The 21,714-nt window shown below is 36.7% G+C and overlaps 1 protein-coding gene across 4 annotated transcripts in view; it reads left to right on the top strand.

Moving 5' to 3' along the window:
- Positions 1-231: 231 nt before the first annotated feature.
- EPS15 (epidermal growth factor receptor pathway substrate 15) overlaps positions 232-21,714 on the top strand; it is a 123,055-nt gene continuing 101,572 nt past the window's right edge. Inside the window, exon 1 of one of the 4 annotated variants that reach the window (XM_032494252.1) lies at positions 232-376. In XM_032494252.1, coding sequence (XP_032350143.1) covers positions 344-376 — 33 coding nt within the window. In that variant the 5' untranslated portion in view covers positions 232-343. The remainder of the gene's footprint in view (positions 377-21,714) is intronic. The other 3 variants (XM_032494251.1, XM_032494249.1, XM_032494250.1) reach the window with 3 other exon arrangements.

Genomic DNA, 21,714 nt, shown 5'->3' with positions numbered 1-21,714 from the left:
GACCTGCCTAAAGTTCTCAGGAAAAGCTGTAGTTGCCTCTGCCTCCACAGCCCCTCTGCCTTAATTTTATATCCGCTCCGGGTTTTCCCAGGCGGCCCACGGGGGCAAACTCCGGTCCGGAGGCAAAAACTCCGGCGCCAGGGTTTGGGTGCTGCCGCGGCCTGTGCCGGGCGGGCGGGGCCCGGCGGGGCGGGGCGGGGGAGAGGAGGGAAGTTGTCGAAGTTAGGGGAGACGCCCGCCCGCCCGCCCCGGCCTCGCCTCCGGCCGCTCTCTCCGCCTCCTCCCCGCCCCGAGCCCCCGTCCGCCCGTCCTTCCTTCCCCTCCCGTGCATGATGGAAACACCATGGCTGCGGCGGCCCAGCTCTCCCTGACACAGGTAACGCCGCCCGCCCGTCCGCCGGGCTCGGTCGGCCGGTGTCCCCGGCCCCCTCCCCCACCGCCCTGTGGTTCACCGACCCGGGCAGTTTCTCTCTGCCCCGGCCGGCGGCGGATACTGAGAGCGCGCGCGCGCGCGCGCGCGTGTGTGTGTGTGTGTGTGTGTGTGAGTGTGTGTGTGTGTGAGTGTGTGTGTGTGTGTGTGTGAGTGTGAGTGAGTGAGTGTGGCTGGGGGAGGGCGCCACCCCGAGCCGGCAGCTCCGCCGCAGTAGTCGCGACCCCGCCCCGGCCGGTCGGTGTCTCGGCTCCGCCCCACGCGGCGCCCCCTCCTCCGCGACCCTCCGTGCCCGCGTTCAGTGGCCGGTACCCCCTGCCCCGCTCGGTGGGTGCCCGCCCCTCTCACTCCAGTCCGCGTTCACCCACCCAGGAAGTTTCCTCCTTCCAGGCCGGACGCACTCCAGGTGAGCTCCTGTTGAGCTCGCGCGGATCAGCCTCGCCCCGGGGGCAGCCCTCGACCCTCACGAGGCTCGCCCTCCGGGCAGAGTCACCTTACCGAGCCAGAGGCTCACGGCCCGCTCCAAGCTAGTCTGTCCTCTCCAAACCGGCCTTTTCCCACTGGAGTTCGACGAAACCCCTCCCTTTCCCAGCAGTTTCTTCCAGTCAGCCTCTCTTCCAAATGAGTCTCATCCTACCCGAGCGCGTACTTACCCTGCTAGCCCCTTCCTGGATTCAGCCTCTTACCCTCTTGATAAGGTTTCCTGCTGGGTCAAGATTCCACCCCTCCAGTTCAGTCTTCTCAACTCTGCTACCACTCCTACCCGGTGGACTCTATATCGCTGTCCAAGCGGATAACCAGGAAACATCCTTTAACAGGTGGGATGGTTCCGCCAGTCTTGGTGCTGGAAACGACCTAAGAGATCACTCGTCCTGGGGGAATCATCACCACACCTGCTTCCTTTAGATTCCAATCCTTGTGCTTCCCAGAAAACCGCTCAACATTACTGATTCTGGGAGCCTCGTTCCTCCGTCTCTGTAAAAAAAAGACAATTACAATCTTTCCGTGATGTCCAGGATGATGAGGTGATGCACCTGTCAGTCCCTTCCCGCTTTTTTGACCAAAACTCACCCCAGCCTCACCTTCTCAACCTGTTCCCTCCAGAGCTGGTGGTCATGTACCTCCCTGTTGGGTCCCACCCCAGCTTTCCTGCCTGCCTGTAGTATGTCTCTGCCACCTTGTAGTCTCCTTGGCCTGGATTTGTCAGGGCTTCTAGGGTAAAACACTGGGTTAGGTTATACATTTGCGCTGGAGAGTTTTCTGTGTCGGGACCAAGAGACTTTGGGAGGTGTTTTGCCTAGCATTCTAGGATAGAGAGACTAAGTGAAAAATGTTCTCCCCAGGAACCGGGAATCGCATATAAACATGTGCCTTAAGTAAAATGACTACCTTCAGCTTGCAGGAATTACCAGCTTCATAAGTGAAGTCTGTTTTATTTCCCAGTTTCTTTGGTTGTTGCTTACTCTATTTTGGCAAGCAGGTAATGGAGAAGAATACTTGAAATCTGTCGATTTATTCTTGATGGCAAATCTCTTTGGAAGGGTTCTACTGAAACTCAAATTCAAGGAATGGCAACATTGACTTTTGGGTGTTCACTTTTTATTAGTCTGGTTAGTGATAGGCATTAACCAAAATCTTGTTGGCACACTGTTGCTCTCAGGCTCTGTTGGCCAATTCTATCAGTTTTCCCTTAAAAATTTTGTTCTCTTGAAGACTCCTGTAGATTTGCTTCTTAGTTGTGTGCATACTTTAGTCTCTCCCTGGGTAAGACTGTTTTCGGTTTCTATTTACTATCATTCATCTCTGGATATTTTCTTCAGGCTCTGTCAGTTTTTGTAGACAAATAATTTAAATATGTTCTTGTGGCTATATATTTAAATATTAACACGTACGCAGAGTAAATACTGAATCAGGAGTATTATCCTTCAGTGTTTCACATATGAGAGAACACACATTGATGGTTCATTTATATTGATAATTGAAATAAGTCAATTTAGAATATTTTGATTTTTAAGACATTGAGGCAATAAGATATATTGTAAAGGCACAGGAAAAAGAACCTTCCCAAGGTAAATTTACCCTACTGTGCCTCCCTGTTATTTAAAAACTTGGCTGATTTGTGTTTAGTTTAATTTTTTAACTGCTTGAAGCAAATAAACAGGTAACAACGCAGTGTGGTTTCACATTCATTATTGATGTGTTTGTGTCACCATCACCCCCCACAACTCACAGACTTAGACATAGGTATACTCTAGTGAGAGATCCTCTAGGGCAGGGACATCTTTCAATTCAGCTTTCTCCCTCAGTGCCCATCTGGAAGAAAGTGATTAATAACTGTTTGTCTTATGAATGACTTGAAAATTCTAAAGGGCTCTATGACAGTTACAAAGATTAAACAGATGCTGCAGTTAGTTTCTGCCTCTGGTCCTGAGATAATAATGGTTTTGGAGTAGATTTATTCATTCAGCCAGTATTTGTTAAGTACCTATTATGTGCTAGGCACTGTTCTGGGATTGTCTTGTTTATAATATTTTGTCTTTATCAATTAAGCAAAACTGACAGTTGGGAGAAACAACATGAAAAATGTCTTAATTTACTCTTTCCATCCTCTTTCCTCTGCTTGCGAACCAACCCTCCAGCTCCCAACCTCCAAAATAAATTGTCTAAATTATCATATTCTATCTTCTGGACAGGATAGAATACTAGAATAATGAAACTTTGCAGTCCAAGTTCTGCCAACAGCTAACTGTGTGGCATTGAGTTAAATCTCCAGGCCTCAGTTTTATTAGTTTTAATATTCATTCTCATTTTGTGCTAGGTATTATTCTAGGTACTAAGGATATACTAATGAACAAAATAGATAATAATTCTTAGAGCTTGGAGGCAAACAAAACATGGTGTTTACATTCTAGTAGAAGTTTGAATTAGCTGACCTAAGGCCTTTCCAACTAACACTCTTTTTTTTTAGATCATATTCTGTGATTTGGAGATGTAGTGGTGACTTTCCTAGAGTACTTTAGTGCTGTAAAGCCTTAGTGTTTTCTAATTTCAGTTGTCTTCACTAGATGTTCTGTTTCCTTCTTGTCAATAAGAAGTGAACTTGAGTGAGAAAGATTTATGATTTTTGCTTATGGTGGTAGATTACAAAAGAGATATTAATACTTCCTTTTTTTAAACTTTGCTGATTGCCTATTTCTTTCTTAAGCCTGAATCTCTAATAATAATGATACTATTAGCTTCTTTTTGGGTGTTACTATTTGCCAGACATTTTGCTTCAGTTAACCTAACACTCCATTTTATAAATGAGGGAAGTAATTTACATAAGTTAGTAAGTGGTAGATCTGAGATTTGAACCAAGGTCTGTAGGACCCCAAAAGCTGTCTTCTGTACTTCTCAGTGTGCTAGATGCTTGGCAAATCCATTGCTCCCTTGTATTTTTTATTCTTTCTCAGTATATGCCCTGTTGTCTTGAGGAGGGAAGCAATGTCTTTTGCCTCTGAATCTCTAGTACCTTTCCTGGTGTCTTTACAACACTTGTGGGTGCACAAGTGGTGCTCTTGATGATGATAAAGATTTTCTTTTATTGAAAGATGACATAATATAAATATTTTAAATAATCCTCCAGTAGTTCAGCTTTATCCTGAAGTTTTCTTGTTTTAATTTAGCAAGGATTTTTTTCCATAATAAAAAAATCTTTAGAATGGGACATAATTAAAAGAATCTTAGTGTATGGTCAAAAATAATAAATGCTATCAGAATACTTTTCCTTTTAATGCTTTTTTAAATTGCAAGAGTGATGTAACTGCATTACAGGAAGTTTGGAAATTGAGGGGGGAAATCTCCCATAATTTCACAGTTTCTGTTGTTTATTTTTACTTTCATTTTTAAAAAAGTACACAGTATAAATATGTGTATCACTTTAGTGGTCTGGTTTAACAATTATGATGGTAAATACAGGGCAAAGTATGAAAGTTACAACATGTTTCTCAGAGGAAGAAAAGGAGTATTTATTCAACATGACATATTATTTGAGTTCCTACTATGGAAAAGGTACAATAATGATATTTTTCTTTTTTGCCTGCAATTACAATTCAGTATACTCAGGATATCTTTGCTTCCTTGAGTGATATCTAACATTTTCAAAAATGGCTTGGAATGTTCAGCATTTGGGAGGAGCTGTCATAGTTAAAATTAATTAGGAACAGTTGGGTTTGTCCAATAGGGAGTCTGCCAGGAATAACCTAAGAGTGTATTCTTTTGTTTTCACTCTGTTTGCAGACAGAACAATAATAGCAGACTAACATACAGTAGAAAAAGACTGAGCATCTTTATTTGGTAATGAATCGTTCTAATCTCCTCTCTCACTAGTAGTCTGATTAAAGGGCTAAATCTAAGTGTTTTACTTGCTCTTCAAGGAATTATAAACACACTTATATTTGTTTTGTGAGTTTTGGACTTAGTAAAATTGGAACTCTGCAAAAACCAAAAGCAGAAAAATGGCTTGAGAGAGGGAGAGGGAGGAGAACGATCCATCGAGATTTGGTAATTTGGAGAATTGGTAGAAATTAATGAAAAATTAATCCAGGCAGAGTTCATTAGGCAAGCCCATACACTGGAATTTCATTTTAAAGTAGTTGAACTCTCATCAAGATAAAATATTATGCCTTTATTAAAAATGATTTTATTAGGAGTTTTTAATAATCTGAAGAGTGTTGTAATTTGAATGCCTTATTATAGTAAAGAGGAAGCATTTTATTTAGACAAATGATTTAATCCAGTTAAGCATGCAGAGAAAAGAGACTGGAAGGAAAAAACACGAAGATTTTGTGATAGCGTGGTTATCGTTTTTATTTACTTTATTTACAACAGTGAGCATGTATTTCTTCTGTAATCTGCTCATTTAGTGTTTCTCTATGACAACTTTTTTGAAAAATCACTCTTTTAAATTGAAATCAGTAACTATATGTAATATTGTATATCAACTGTACTTCAATTAAAAATAAAAATAAATAACTGTTTTAAAAACGTGTTCTAAGATGGCATCTACATTCATATTTCATCTTAAACATTCCCATCTTTGGGTTAGAGAAAAAGGTCAAAAGAATGATAATAATATTATAATTGGATTGGAGAATTTAGTGAGTACTAATTTATAATTTTGTGTGCTGCTTTATAATTTACAAAGCATTTTATGCTCTCTCATTTGATCTTCACAATAACCAGTAAACTAAACTATTATTATCATCATTTCAAATTGGAGAATACTGAGGCTCAGAATTTGTGGCTTAAGTTTTACGGTCAGTAAATAAAAGAGCGAGCATAAACCCATGTTAAAAAAAATTCACACATACCAGTGAGTCTCCTCCATCTTCCCTTTGGCCCTCAGTCCCCTTCCGAGAGGCAGCCGTGTGTGTATCTTGTGTGTATTTTCAGCAATAATCTGTGATGTATATGCAAATATATATATATATATATATATATATATATATATATATATATGCTATATAAACACATAGGGTGTATATCTATCTATTTTGAGTAAGCTGCATATTTTGTGGCTTGTTACTGTTATTATTTTGCTTAATTGATCTAGAAGATTGTCTATACCAGCACATATAGATCTCCCTCATTTCCAAAACTTGAGAATATTCCTTTATATGAATATATTGTAGTTTATTTAACTAGCCACCTAATGATAGACTTTTGTGTTGTTTCCAATCTTTTGTTATTACCAACAGTGCTGCAGTGAATATTCTTTTACACATCTTTGTGCACACGTGTACGTGCATTAATTTTTAGTGGGTATAATTTTGGTGCCAAAAGACATTTTTAATTTGGAGAGATACTGCTAATTTGTAATCAGAAAGGTTATACCAGCAACAGCGTTTGTGCCTTTTTCTCATCAACATAGTATATTATCAAACTTTTGATCGTTGTTAATCTGATATAATAATGATATCTGTTGAAAGCTGGTCTCATGCACTATGCTTTCCTGTCATGTAAATATGAGCTTTTTAATATTTTGTAAAAAAGTAAGATAGAAGTAAGGTATAAGAAACTTTGTGATATAAATAATGCTTTCATGAATCTCAGGTGCAATTAAAAACTAAAGGTTGGTACTAGAAAGCTATACTAATCAAAACAGTATGGTATTGGCACAAAAACACATAGTCAGTGAAACAGAATAGAGAGCCCAAAAATAAACCCATGCACTTATGCTTTATTAATCTGTGACAAAGGAGGCAAGAATATACAATGGAAAAAAAGATAGTCTCTTCAATAAGTGGTACGGTAAAACTGGATAGCTACATGTAAAAGAATGAAATTAGAACTTTCTCTCTAACACTGTATTCAAAAATAAATTTAAAATGGATTAAAGATCTAAATGTGAGACTGGAAACCATAAGACTCCTATAAGAAAACATGGGCAGAACACTCTGAGATAAATTGTAGTAATTTTTTTGGTCTCCTAAAGCAAAGGAAATAAAAGCAAAGATAAACAAATGGGACCTAATTAAACTTAAAAGCTTTTGCACAGCAATGGAAACCATTGACAAAAAGAAAAGACAGCCTACTAAATGGGAGAAAATATTTGCAAATGATATGACTGATGAGGGGCTAATATCCAATGTATATAAACTGCTCATACAACTCAACATCAAAAAAATAAACAACTCAGTTAAAAAATGAACAGAAGAACTGAATAGACAGTTTCCCAAAGGGGACATGCATCAGGCCCACAGGCCATCATCACATGCTAATCATCAGGAAAATGCAAGTCAAAATCACAATGAGATATCACCTCACACCTGTCAGAATGGCTATCATCAAAAAGAACACAAATAATAAATGTTGGTGAAGATGTGGAGGAAAGGGAACCGTTGTACTCTATTGGTGGGAATGTAAATTTGTACAACCACTGTGGAAAACAGTACGGAGGTTTCTCAAAAAACTGAAAAAAGAACTACCATATAATTCAGCAATCCCACTACTGGGTGTATATCTGAAAAAGCAAAAACACGAATTCGAAAAGATACATGCACCCTAGTGTTCATAGCAGCATTATTTACAATTGCCAAGGTCTGGAAGCAACCTAAGTAACCGTCAGTAGATGAATAGGTAAAGAAGATGTGATAGATATGTACAATGGAATACTACTCAGCCATAAAAAGAATGAAATTTTGCCATTTTAGCAACACGGATAGACTCAGTGTTATGCTAAGTGAAATAAGTCAGAGAAAAACAAATACTGTATGATATCTCATATGTGGAATCTAAAAAATACAGCAAACTAGTGAATATAACAAAAAAGCAGACTCATAGATACAAAAAACAAGCTAGTGGTTACCAGTGGGGAGAGGGGATAGGGGAGGGGCAATATAAAAGTAGGGTATTAAGAAGTGCACCCTATTATGTATAAGATAGTCTGCCAGGTTATATTGTACAACACAGGGAATATAGCCAATATTTAACGTGGAGTATTATCTTTAAAAAGTGTGAATCACTGTGTTGTACACCTGTAACTTATGTAATATTGTATATCAGCTATACTTGAATTGAAAAAAAAAGAAAGGTCAGAGCTCTTTTAAAAACTTGTTTTTATGTGGTACAAATATACAAAGAAAAGTAAACTTCACTTCCCTCGTTAGGTTGGGGAGTTTGTAATGTGAATTTAACAATATCAGGAGTTTCCCATCTGAAAGAATCAAACTGCTTATTTCTTATGTCTTCAGTAAAAATTTGGCCAAGAACATACTTTTGTGGGGAGACTTTCTATATTCCAATACTTTGGTCTTTTTTTAGATCATGGCTTCTCAGCCTTGGCACTGTTGACATTTTGGGTCAGGTAATTCTTGGGTGTAGAGGGCTGTCGTGTGCGCTGTGGGATGTGCAGCATACTATCCACGAGATGCTGGGAGCACTTTCCCCAGGTGGGACAATAAAAAATAGTTCCAGAAATAGCCAAATGTTTCCTGGGAGACAAAATTACCCCTAGTTGAGAATCACAGATTTAAATATATACTTTTCTAAATTAATGATCCACTAAGGCATATGGGAGTTACAGAGGTTTGTGCTTTCTTGGGATAGAGACAGAGGGAATAGTTTATCTTCATATTTTAATTCCTAAACCTACCATGGGCCATGAATGACTACTTGTGCATGGATATTGAGCTTAAAAAACTTGAATGGTAAGACAGCTAGAAATTGTGGACTTAATTTTATGTGTGGTTTCTCTGCCTTTTTTAGTATGGTCTTATTTTAGTTGTGGAACAATTCTATCTAGTGGGCTAAATATTAACGCAGATCTCACAGAATAATGAAGATCCTGGGAGGAAAACATTTTTATGCCACTATTGAGAAGGAAGAGGGCTGATGCTTTTTAAATTCCTAATAAATAGTAGGTACTTTAAGGTGATTTGCATGTATTATTTTACTTAATATTCACAGACTTCCTAAAAGTAGGAATTAATCTTCTGTGTTGCTTACTCAGGGTTGTGTATTAAGTGATAGTTTAGAGATTTGAACCCAGGCACATCTGTTTTCAAGCACATTTGCTATGCTGCTTCTTGTAAACAGTCACTGACAATATTTTAGACAAATTTAGGGGTAAAAATGTACGTTCACATGATATTACTTTCCTCTTGTTATGTAAAAGGAATGAATTATTCAGAGAGCGGTGTGTGTGTGTGTGTGTGTGAGAGAGAGAGAGAGAGAGAGGAGGTCAATATTGGGATAATAATGATAATTAATGCTTATTGAGCATTTATGTATCTGGCACTGTTTTCAGTAATCCTCACAACTTGATAACCAGATCATTTTTATTATTCTTATTTTGTGAAAAGAGAAAATTTAGGCATAAAGGTGAAGTAACTTGTTCAAGGTCTTCAGGGTCAACCTACTGCTAAGTGATAGAGCCAGTGTTATAACCTAGATAGTGTAAACAACTCATGTAAATTGAGTGAGTCTGTATTCCTAAGGGCGAAATAGCTCTGACAGAACTAATTATGGTGCCATTCCTTGGTTGTAACTGAACATATGTTCTGGGCTGCAATAACTTCTTACGTGAAAATCAAATTTTCATTGCTTAGACAACATCTCTAGAAAGTGATTGTTGTATCAAGTTATAGTGGGGGGGGGTTGTAGACATGATAGAAAATAGTTTTACATTTTGCAGCCTCCAGGAATTGATTACTCATGAAAACCTAACCTTATCTAGGTTAGTGTATGTCATGCCAATATTTACGTCTAAGCTAGTATTCTCTTGGACATGGTAGCTTGAACTTGGAGTTCCTTCAGTATCTTATTACTAAAGATGATACCATGTATCAGAGAAAAATCTCCCTAAAAAACAAACTGTCTTATTAAATAAAACCTAGAACTGCTAGGTCTAAGAATTTCTGATGCTTCAGATATGAACATTTTTAATAACTAGGGTGAAATAATGGGATATCTTGGGCTTTGCAGTCAGAATGTTTTAGGTTTAAATCTTTTATTTGATTGTGTAACAAATTTCTTAACCTCTTTTTTTTTAAACCTATAAAATGGTGAATAAACTGCAGGATTTGTTGTGAAGAATATGTGAAATAATGGTTATAAATGTCTGGGTTCGGTTTAAATGGTAGCAGCTGTTAATAATAATAACAACAACTACCATCACTAGCCAAATATTTATAATTGTTAGATTTTAGTTATTTATAGGGCTGTTAATTTTTATGAAATGTTACACTTAATTAGAATTTTCGTAAATCACTGATACCAAGGATTATTGGTAACTTCATTCCATCTTGTATTCAGTAGGTACAACACAGTTATATCATTATGCATATACTAAAAATACGAAACTCAGATGCAATAAAGGTGCCTCCATTATTGCTGGTTGATCCTCTTTTATTTCAAAAACACTTACTGAACGCCTTCTGTGTCCCCACTGTATTAAGCCTTGGCCGTACAAAGAGAATAAGACCTAGACTCACACACTGAAGTACCTTTTAGTCTTTTAGGAAGATAAACACTGACTCTGTGGGACGGTAAGTACTGTGACACAGGATGACAGAAGTAAGTCACTTGGGTGCTGTGGAGTATCCTGTGATTATGACGGAACTTTCTGTGGTAATTTAGTTTTTAATTTTTTCATTGTTTTACACTATCCAAGATTGGTACTGTAGATGACATTTTAAATTGTTCTTAAAAGGACAACACAGGACTCTAGGAACATTTGATTCAAGTCAAATAGTATTTTGGTGCATAGGGTTCACAATGGGAGTTATAATATCTATTTTCTTATGATTTATTCTCTGCTTTTTCTTCTCTTTATAATAAAGCAAGAAGTTTTTACCTGGAGCAAAAGATGTTAAGAAGGGTTTCAAGCATAGGCTCAAAAGATCTTTGACCTGCTGTAAAATAGTCTGTAAAATAATCAGAGTATCAACATTTTTTATAGTGGAAAGACACTAGACTTAGAACAAGACAACCTGGATTGGAATTCCCCCTCTGCCTCTTGTACTCTCTCTGGGTGACCATGGCAAGTTACTTAAAGCCTGACTTCATTTTCCTTATGTTTGATTTATTTACATTGTTGGAATATAGAAAACATCCAGTAAATAGAAGTCCTGTTATTATTAGTGATACTTTTATGCAGAATTCATATATATATATTTTTTTCACTTCCAAAATTCTTCACTCAATAAGAAAGCTTGAAACATGCAGAAATATAGCAAGAAAAAGCATTGCTCACCATTCACCCCTTCTTGAAATTTTAGTTTTCTTCTATTTTTTCTTTGTTTTTTTAAAACATCATTGTAACCTGTCTCTTGCAATCTGTCTCTATCTCATCTCTCTCACACACACGTAACTTTGTATTCCATTTTCTTTGACTTAACATTATAAATATTTTCTTCCTATGTGGTCTTCATAGCATCTTTTTAAATGTTTTTAGAATATATTCATTGATTGGATATTTTATAGTTAATCAAGCCCTTATGACTACAGATAATTTATATATCAGTTAAAATTAATGCTGTTGCAAGTAACCTTTGATATGCCATTTACTGAATTCTTTTTTGTAGAGTTATGAATGATATTACAATTTAGTTATTTTTCTCTGTATACCTTTGAGTTTTGAAATTAAACTTGAGTGATTTTCATTTAGTTTATATTTATAAGATCTTGAATGGCAAGGGAGATGGCAGCAATAATTTAGTCAGGAGAAATAATCTCAAACTATTGTGAAGGAATTAAGTTGATTATATTTAATTTGGCTGCAAAGACCATTTATAGATTATAAAGTTCACTTAACAGGAAATTGGCATTAGAAGTTGTGGGCTTGAAGAAGATTGGATGATTTCAGTTTGCATACATCTTTTCTTGCAGGCTAGATTGCTTTCATTCTTAATCTCGTCTCTAGATTCTGTTCTTTGTTTTTTGTTTTTCTTCCTGTTTTGTTTTTGTTTTTGTTTTTTTTCCCCGGCACACTTTTATGCAAGGCCTTGTAAGATCTGGGCGTAGATTCTGGACTATCTGGCACTCTAAAACAGTTCAGAAACTTACTCTATTGACTGTACTTTGAGCTAGACTTGCTTGAAATGTCCTGATTTGTCTCTGCTTGGCAGGTTTTTCTTTTATACCCTTACAGCTTTTTACAACTGTAAATACAGGAATTTTATCAGTACCAGTATTTATAAATTATGGTAGACAAGACTTATTTTCCTATAACTTCACCAAAAAATTAATAATGTTTTTGAACTAAACCTGCATTTAGAAATATGAGCCATCAAGCACTTTTTAAAAAAGTACTAGGGGTACTGAATTTATAAAATATTTTTTAAAAGTGTTTAGTTGTTAAGAGACTTCCTTTGAGCTTCTTGTCCTATTTCATTAAAATTTTAAAAATTGCTTTTTAAAGAGCCATATTGATGTATAATCCACACATTATCCAATTTATGCATTTAAAATATACAATTCAGTGTGTTTTAATCTATTCATAGTTGTGTGAAACCATCACCACAGTCAGTTTTAGAGCATTTGTATCACCTAAAAAAGAAACCTCGTACCCTTTAGGTATCATCTCTTCTCCTCCATGCTTCTCCCACCCCTAAAGAACCATTAATCTACTTTCTGTCTCAGTAGATTTTCCTATTCTGGACTTTGTGTGAATAGAATCATGTAATACATGGACTCTTGGGACTGGCTTCTTTCACTTAACATAATATTTTTGAGGTTTATCCAAGTTGTAATAAATATCAATAATTCATTCCTTTTTATGTCTGAATAATATTCCATTTATCGTTATATCACATTTTGTTTATCCTTTCATCCATTGGTGGGCATTTGGGTTTTTTCTACCTTTCGGCTGTTGTAAATAATCCTGCTATAAACATTCATGTAAAAGTTTTTATAAGGATATATGTTTTTATTTTGGCTGGATATATATAAGGTCATATAATAACTCTATGTTTAATTGTTTGGGAAACTGCCAGACTGTTTTCCAAAGCAGCGACACCATTTTATATTCCCACCAGCAGGGTATGAGAATGAAGATTTCTTCGCGTCCTCTCTAATAATTGTTACTATCTGATTTTTCAATTCTCGTCATCCTAATGGGTGTGAAGTAGTATCTCACTGTGGTTTTGAATTGCATTTCCCTGGTGATGAATGATGTCCATACCTTGAAGGTGGCTAGTTTAGCCATTGATTGTTCAGGAAAGCCAGCATTAACTTGAAAGGCATTTCATTCACATTTTGGTTATATAGCTCAGGGTTTTTTGAGAGTGGTCCTGCACTCTCACCATCACCTGAGAACTTCTTAGAAATATAAATTTTTAGCCCTTACCCCAGTTCTATTATGAATCAGAATCAGAAACATAGGGGTGCGGAATTTGCTTAGCCTTTTGCACAGTAAATGTAGTTCATACTTAAAAAACTAATAATGCTACTAATGAATAATACATATACTGTATGTATGAAACATGTAATATTCACAAAAATGCTTATAGTAGATATTTCCTTCCTTCCTTCCCTTCCCATATGTGCAAACAACCCGGAAAGGTGGTCAGTTTCCTGTGTTTTGGGCAGTGGTTAAAAAAGTGAACTCTGGCATTGTGCTGCATGGCTTGGAATTCTAGTTCTGCCATTTACTAGCTATGTGACCTTGGGCAAGTAATTTAATATCTTTGTGGTTCAGATTCTTCATATGTGAAATGTGTGTAAGGGTGTCTATAGAGTTTTGAAAGTTAAATGAAATAATACAAGTAAAGTGCTGAGAATAGTGCCTGGCCCATAAGTAAGTCCTTAATAAATAGAAATATTTGCTGTTACAATTATTATTGTTGAGGAGCACCCAGCCATGGCCCATTTCTCATACTTTTCTTCTTTATGTTTCTTGCTGTGCCTAAAATTCATTCCTCTCCTTTGTTTCATTCATTTGACAGACACTGGTGTCCGTATTGTGACATACATAGTGAGCAAGACAAGTCACTGGCCCTAGGGGTTAATATTTCTTGTCAGGGAGACCAATAGAAATAAATAGATAATAAATATGTCAGACAGTGATAAGAGCTAGAAAAAACAGTGAAACAGGATGAAGGAAGACAGTGCCATAAGGTGGCACTTCAGATAGAGTGATTGAAAGGCCCCTCTGAAGATGTTAGATTTGATCAGAGATCTGAATGAAATAAGAAATGAGCCTAGAGTATCTGTGGAGTATTCTACGTAGAGGGAACAGCAAGTACAGGAGACTTGAGATAGGAGTGCTCTTTGCAGTTGCTTGACTGGTTCCTTTTTGGCTTAGCTTAGGTGTCACTTGTAAGTGACTTCCTCAGCTTTTTCTATCTTAGTTTGTCATGAAACAGTTTAGATATGACTTTTATTGACTTTTTCTCTTCTGTCTGCCAGAGGTATCTCTGATCCCATAGCAGCTGTGTTTCCTCCCTCTTAATGTACTTTTTACTATTACAATGGATCGTTACTGTCTTTTTTGTTTTTCTCCCTAGACTGAGTTCTCAATGTCAGAAACTATAGTTTCTTACTTATTTTGTTATTCCCAGTACCTAGGCATGTAGATGTACAATAGATGTCTAGATGAATGTGTAATGAATGAACAATCAAGTTTTTCCACTTCGTATTTCCTCAGTATATTTCTCTCTGTACTTGTTTCTGCTTAGTGATATTGGTAGTAAGTACAGTTTTTTGTTTGTTTTTTTTTTTTTTGCTTGGCAGTCAGCTTAGTGCATCAAATACATTTTTGTGTTTAGCCGGTGTGTTGTAATTTCTCTCTCTCTCCCTCTTTTTTTTGCCCTATCTTAGGACTAAGTTCTAGGAGGGCAAATAATTTGTCCTATTTGTTCATCTCTGTATCAGGAGCGCCTAGTATAATATTAATAGATCAGCAACTGTTTGAGTGAATGATATGTTAGTATGTTAATACATTGAGCCTTCTGTTGAATCACATACACTACATAGTATAAACCATATTTGCACAGTATTCCAATAGACCCTGAAATAGGAGCTTTAAGCATAATAGGTCATATTAGATATTCTTAATGCTCCTAGCTCCTTTACCTCAGCAGCATGTTGAGTCTAATGCTCGTGTAAGTGCTGCAGCCAGAGTTACTATATTTTCTCAACTGCAAATCAAAACATGTGGTCCAATAATTATACAAAATACTTGAAATTCGGACTGAGTGAGTTTTATTTCTGTACCCATGAGCCAAAATTATTACCTCTTCTAATTCCATAGTAGAAATTCTTGTTCCCACTACCTTCCAGATAAAGGTTAAGCTATTACAGTTTCTAGTCTAGGTAATCCTCTACAAGAATCTGCATAAATGATCAGTATACAACCCCTAGAGCAGTATTTACATTTTAAAAGAGGGGTTTGCTAAGTAAGCCAAATAACAAATTGGTGGAATGTGTGTAGCTGAAGGTAACACATGGCTAGTTTGTTTGTTTGTTTACTAAAGTACAGATTGAAAAGCAACAGATCTTTTCATGCTAAGATATAGGTAAGCTGACAGTGTTTTTCCAGTCAGAGTTTCAATTTGGCTGAAAAAGAATAGTTTCTTTTTCCTAGCTTTTCAGTTTTTTTTTAATTTCCAGGTAAAGGCAGTTAAACATTTGCAAGGATCATTCATCATATGAAAATCAGTTTAATAGAATGAAGAAAAAGATCGTGTGATTATCTCAATTGATACAGAAAATGCATTTGACAAAATTCAGCACCCTTTCATGATGAAAATATTCAATAAACTAGAAATAGAAGGGAGCTTCCTCAACATGATAAAGGTCATATATGAAAAAGCCACAGCTAGCATCATACTAAATGATGAAAAGACTAAAAGCTTTCCCCTTATGATCAGGAGCAAGGTGAGGAAGCCTGCTTTCACCATTCTTTTCATCATAGTACTGGAAGTTCTAGCCAGAGCAATTAGGCACGAAGAAGAAATAAGGGAGGGTGTAAAGCTCAGCGGTAGAGTGCATGCCTAGCATGCACAAGGTCCTGGGTTCAATCCCCAGTACTGCCATTAAAAATAAATAAATAAAATAAACCTAAGTACCTCCCCCACCTTGCCCTAAAAATAAAAGGCATCCAGATTGGAAAGGAAGAAGTAAAATTATTTGTTTGTAGATGACATGATTTTTTAAAAATTTATCGTGGTAAACAACATAACTTGAGATCTACCCCCTTCACAAATGTTTAAGTACAATATTGTTAACTATAAGCACAATGTTGTATAGCAAATCTCTGGAACATGGGAGTGCAAATATCTCTTTGAGAACCTGGTATCAATTCTTTTGGATAAACACAAAGTGGGATTGATGGATCGTATGTTAGTTTTATTTTTAAGTTTTTGAGGAGCCTCCATACTGTTACGATTTTTTATGTAGAAAATTCTAAAGATTCCATGAGCACTGTTAGAGCTAATAAACAAATTTAGCAAAGTTGTAGGATACAAAATCAACACACAGCACATTTTTATACACTAGCAATGAACAATTTAAAAAGGAAATTAAGGAAACAATTCCATTTATAGTATCATCAAAAAGAATAAAATACTTAGGAATAAATTTACAAGGGGACAAAAGACTTGTACAATGAAAACTGCAAAGCATTGCTCTGACTTAATGTTTGATTGTGATACTAGAGGAAAAATGATGGATAAATGTATGCAATTGTGGGTTAATAATAAAAAGTTGTTCTTTTAAATTATCTTTATTTTGATACTAAGCTGTGTTAAATAGAAGATGGCCCTTATAACTAAAAGTGTCTTAGAATTGGAAAATACGGTAATACCTCTCTGTTATGGAGGTTCAAATGATACAATTCATATGAAAGATGTTAGTAAGATGATGGTGAAGATAATAACACTGATAGAGGCAACAAACCTAATGATTAAGAGCAAAAGTCCTGCAGTCAGACTTCTTGGAGTTGAATACTGGTGCCAACACTTACATAGGTATGTGAATTTGAGTCGGTTACTCAGCTTATTAATGTCTCGTTTTCCTCATCTGTAAAATGGACATAATAGTATGTGCCTCATAAGGTTAAATGGACTCAAGGTGTAAAGTGGTTAAGACTAGTACCTGGTGTATAGGACATGCTCAAAAAGTATTCATATGTTAATTACTATAAAATGATGTTTGCCTATGTATGATTTTAAAATTTAATGTATTTAAGTTCATACTTTATAATTACTTTTTTAATAACTTGCTTTTTTAAAAGCAGCATTTCATTGCTGATTCTTTTGGGTCTCTTGAAATTATACTAACTGTGAAAATTTTTTGTCTCATTTGTGCAAAGCTTATATTTTTGTTCCCTATCTAATCTACTCTTCATTTGTCTGTACTACTTTTAAGCATGTTTGTTTACCTTACTAGTACAAGTCAGCTTTATTAATCAAATCAATTCGTTCTCGTCTGTTAACCATCCCACCCAATTGGATATCATCAGTAATCTCTGAGGGTTTGCCCTCTCCCATTTTGCAAGTCATTACACTGATGAAAATTATTATTATTATTTTTACCAAATTCTTTGCTGTTTTGGAAATGAGAAATGACACAACATGCAAAAATGTATGTTTTCTCAGTTCATTTGAAGAAATTGATTTATTTAGGAAATGGCGTTTATTTCAAATTATACTTGAGATAAAAAAGATTGTGTGGATATATTTTTGAAAATATTAGGTCAATAATATGAAAAGAATTGAAATAGCAAAGATTTCAGTTGGTTTATAGCCTTTGGTTAGGTCTGTGCGATCCCAAATACCAGTCAAGAAATATAAAACTCACTTTTATCAGCCAGTTTTATTTATTATTATATCAGAACTCTTCTTTGCAAGTAATAGGAAATGGCAGTTTTAACTGTCTTAAATGGAAAGGAAGTATGTTAGTTTATGTAATTGATAGGTCCAGGAGTGGAGCTGGCTTTAGATGTGTTAGGGTCTCAATGATAGCACTACTGAGTTTTTCCTTCATCTCTTGCCTTCGGTCTCAGGTAGGCTTTGCCATTGTAGCACTAAGATGATTGTAAAGCTTCAGGTTTGTATATTTTGTAACTCCAACTCTGGTGGAAAAGAGAGCCTCTTTTCTGGTAGCTTCCACAAAAGAACGGTGATTTTCTCTGATTGAGCTAATGAAGGTCACATTTATCCCTGAAATAGTTGTGGAGAGTGGGTTGAAGAGTAGGTTTGGCAGAAAATTTTGAGGTTACTGATTGTTATGGGTTGAATTGTGTCTCCCTCAACTTATATGTTGAAGTTCTAACACCCCGCCCAGTACCTCAGAATGAGACTACTTGGAAATAGTCGTTAGAGATGTAATTCAGTTATGATGAGGTCCTGCTGGAGTAGAATGGGCTGCTAATACAAAATATCTGGTGTCCTCATCAAGGAAGAAATTTGGACACAAACACACATACACACAGGGAAAATGTTATGGGGTGATTGGACCTAAGTTGCCACAAGCCGAGGAACTACCGGAAGTAGGAGAGAAGCCTGGAGCAGATCCTTCTCTAGTGCCTTCAGAGGGAGCTTAGCCCTGCTAGCACCTTGTTTTTGGACTCCTGGTCTCCAGACTGTGAGACAAGTTTCTATTCTTCTAAGCCACGCAGTTTATGGTACTTATTTTATAGCAGCCCTAGCAAACTAATAACAGTAGTCACTAATACAGAGATCATGAATTTTTGTAATACCAGACTGCCTTATTGAAGGACCTTTTCAGCTGTAGCCCCACAGAAAGAGGATATTTGGTTCATCCAGGTTTGGAGTTTTCCTGTACTGGTGTGATCAAAAGACAAGAGGAACAAGGGAATTTAGGTTATTGGCAAGAGGATTATTGAAATGACACACCATAGAATATACATTGAATGAGGAGGAAAATACAGCAAAGAGAGGGTCTGATCTGATGGATCACAGTCAAAATGAAAGGGTCCATGGATTAGAGGTCTTATAGAGGTCAGAGGAGAACAAGATGCTTGAAATAGTAATTTGGGAGGTAGAGCAGTTTTGGATAAGGATAGAAGGACCACAAAGAATGTTACCATGGGATTAATAGGGTGACTAGGTCATAACGTATCCACATTGATGGTACATTGTATGAGCATGTGTTTTGGAGAGACCATTGGAGTTAAGGAGGTCAAGGAAGTAAGAGGCCTGATTGTTAGATGGGTTGTTCAGGTCTATGATGAAGTCATCCAATTTGATGGAGATTTAGGATGGAGAAGAAGACAATGAGCTATGTGCCAAACCTTTAGATGAATGAGGTAGAGAGACCAGAAGGTTAAAAGATAACAGTGATAAGAAGAGGAGAGAGTAATTTCTCTGAAAATTCAGAGAAGAGCCTCAAAAGAGTAGAGCTTTATATTGTCTTTGGTTTTAAAACAATGTGGACAAGCTGCATGGAGGAGCAAAGAGGGTTTTAATCCCATTCTTGGAACCTGAGATAGACAGGTGGTTAAAACTGGACAGCAACCATTTGAGAGAGGGCTTCAAGGGAGGTGAGAGATTGTTTCATTTAAAGCAAGAAGTAGGAGGTAATATTCTGAGAAAAGACTGTCTGGCTTTCTTTTCAGGAAAGGACCAGGTATTATTTCATATAGGGAGGTGGAGGGAACATTTTTCTGAAGAGACTGAGGAAAAAGGACTTGCTTACTTTTTTCTTTCTGTACTAGACTAGTAAACTCCTTGAGAGCAAGGACTGTAGCTTGCATCACTGTGCTTATCTCAATCTTTGGCAAGAAATAGGTTGTCAATAAATGTTGAATAAATTAATATATACTCCCAGCAATATTTGAGAATTTACTGCAAGAAGTGTACTAATGATCATTCATTCATTCATTCAACTCATATTTATTGAGGGCTTCCATATGTAGGTTCTGTGCTAGGTATTGTAGATTTGATGGTGAACAAGGTAGATGTGATTTTCTGCTCTCAGGGGAACTCCTAGTAAGGGTAATAACAAAAAAGCAAACATACAATATAAAAACAAGTTGTAACAGATCTCTGAAGGAAACAAGCAAGGCTCTGAAGTAGAAAATTTTAAAAGGGTCTACTTTATGATGATCCCAAAAAGTCTCTGAGTGGGTAACATTTAAGCTGAGTCCTAAAGGAAATGCAGACACCAACTATGCTTTTCAGCAAGAGAGAATGACATGTGAAAAGGCTATGAATTGGGACAGTGTTTGTTCTCTTAAAAGAACTGAAATATCAGAGTGAGGTTAGCGGCCCCCAGTGAGGCTGGAGAGGCCAGCAGAGGCTGGATCATGCAGGCACTTGAAGCCATATCAAGGAGTTTGGATTTAATTTTTTGTCAAATGAGAAGCCATTGAGGGGTTTAAACAGGGGAATGTTACATCCTTACTTATATTTACATATACTTTGCAACTATGTGGAGAGAAATACAGAGAAGCAAGAATAAAAGCAGAGAGGATGGATAAAAGGTTCTAACAGTTAGGATGAGATATGAACTGAGATATGGGGAGAGGTGGATGGGTTCAGCATATCTTTTGGAATTAGAGTTGATAGGACTTGGAAATGATGGATTGAAAACTGGGAGTGAAAGACAGGCTGACTCAGGTATTTGGCTTGTGCATCAGGTTGTTGTTGGTGGTGTAAGAGGAATAGGTTATTGGAGGAAAAAAATACAAGTTCGGTTAGATGTTTGGGAGACATCCAAGTGGAGATTTAAAGTAGATGGTTAATATATAAGTTTAGAGTTCAGAGAAGAAGTCAGAACTAAAGATACCAGTTTGGTATTCATCAGCCTAAGTGTGGTATTTGAACCATGGGAATTGATGTGATCATCTGGGCTAGTGTAGAAAAAGAACATGAAATATGAGGTTGTGAACGTCCTTTGTAAAAGGTAAAGTGCTGTATAAATGCAGAAAATGGTTATTTTGTTTCATTTGTTTCTTATATGAATTTTTTAAATCCACATGTTCGTTACTCATGCTGAGAGATAATGCTTCTTCCAGTGATTTCTGTTTGTTTTGGGCTGGCGAGGATGGTATATGTAGGACTCACTGTCTTTTGATGAGAGACCAAAACTAGTATTTGTATTCATTCTTTGTCACTCTGCCACCTAGATTTTTGATCAGGTTGAATAAGATTTAGCAAAAGCTAGTCCACTATTGGTTTGAGTTGCTGGTATGTTCTGTTTATCCCTATTGTTTTTCGGTAGTATACAGTTGTACTGTCTTTTGAAATTCTTTATCTACTCAAAGTTCCTTTAATCTTTTATTTCTGATAATCTCCAAAGCAAATGTATACTTAGATCCAGATTTTGAAAGCTTTCTTTACAATACTGTTCTTAGAGTATTCTTAGGTCTTTGCCTGCTAATTTTGTTATCAATTTATATGGTTTGTTATAGAACAAGCATGAGATGTTAGCATGTTTGCAGAATGGAGCTACTTTTTTTTTTTTTTTTGCAACTTTTACTAGAATATAAGCTGTTTTGAGGGCAGGAGCCCTATATGATTTTTGTAACCCCAGATACCTAAACCTATTGTTCTGCCCCTAAAGACATCCAGTATATGTTTATTAAATTATTAAATGGGTTGTGAATAACAGAGCTGAGAGTTTATACTGTGCATTCTCTAAAGAAGCTGAGGGAGCTGCTCAGATGGCTGCTTGTGTTTCCTTGAGCTCTTCCTCACCAGCTCAGACAGTGAGGACTGCTCAGATGACTTGCTCTTCTCCATCCTATATACCCAGCTCCTTTCTAAGGTTTCTTTCTTACTGACTTTCTCTTGACTCTTTAGTTTGGATTGCTATTTATCACTATTGCTCCTTTT

This window comes from Camelus ferus, chromosome 13 (assembly GCF_009834535.1).
Source record: "Camelus ferus isolate YT-003-E chromosome 13, BCGSAC_Cfer_1.0, whole genome shotgun sequence".
In the NCBI taxonomy this organism is placed as follows: domain Eukaryota; kingdom Metazoa; phylum Chordata; class Mammalia; order Artiodactyla; family Camelidae; genus Camelus; species Camelus ferus.
Note: the sequence above shows the minus strand (reverse complement) of the source record. Positions and strands in the feature narration are given on the sequence as shown.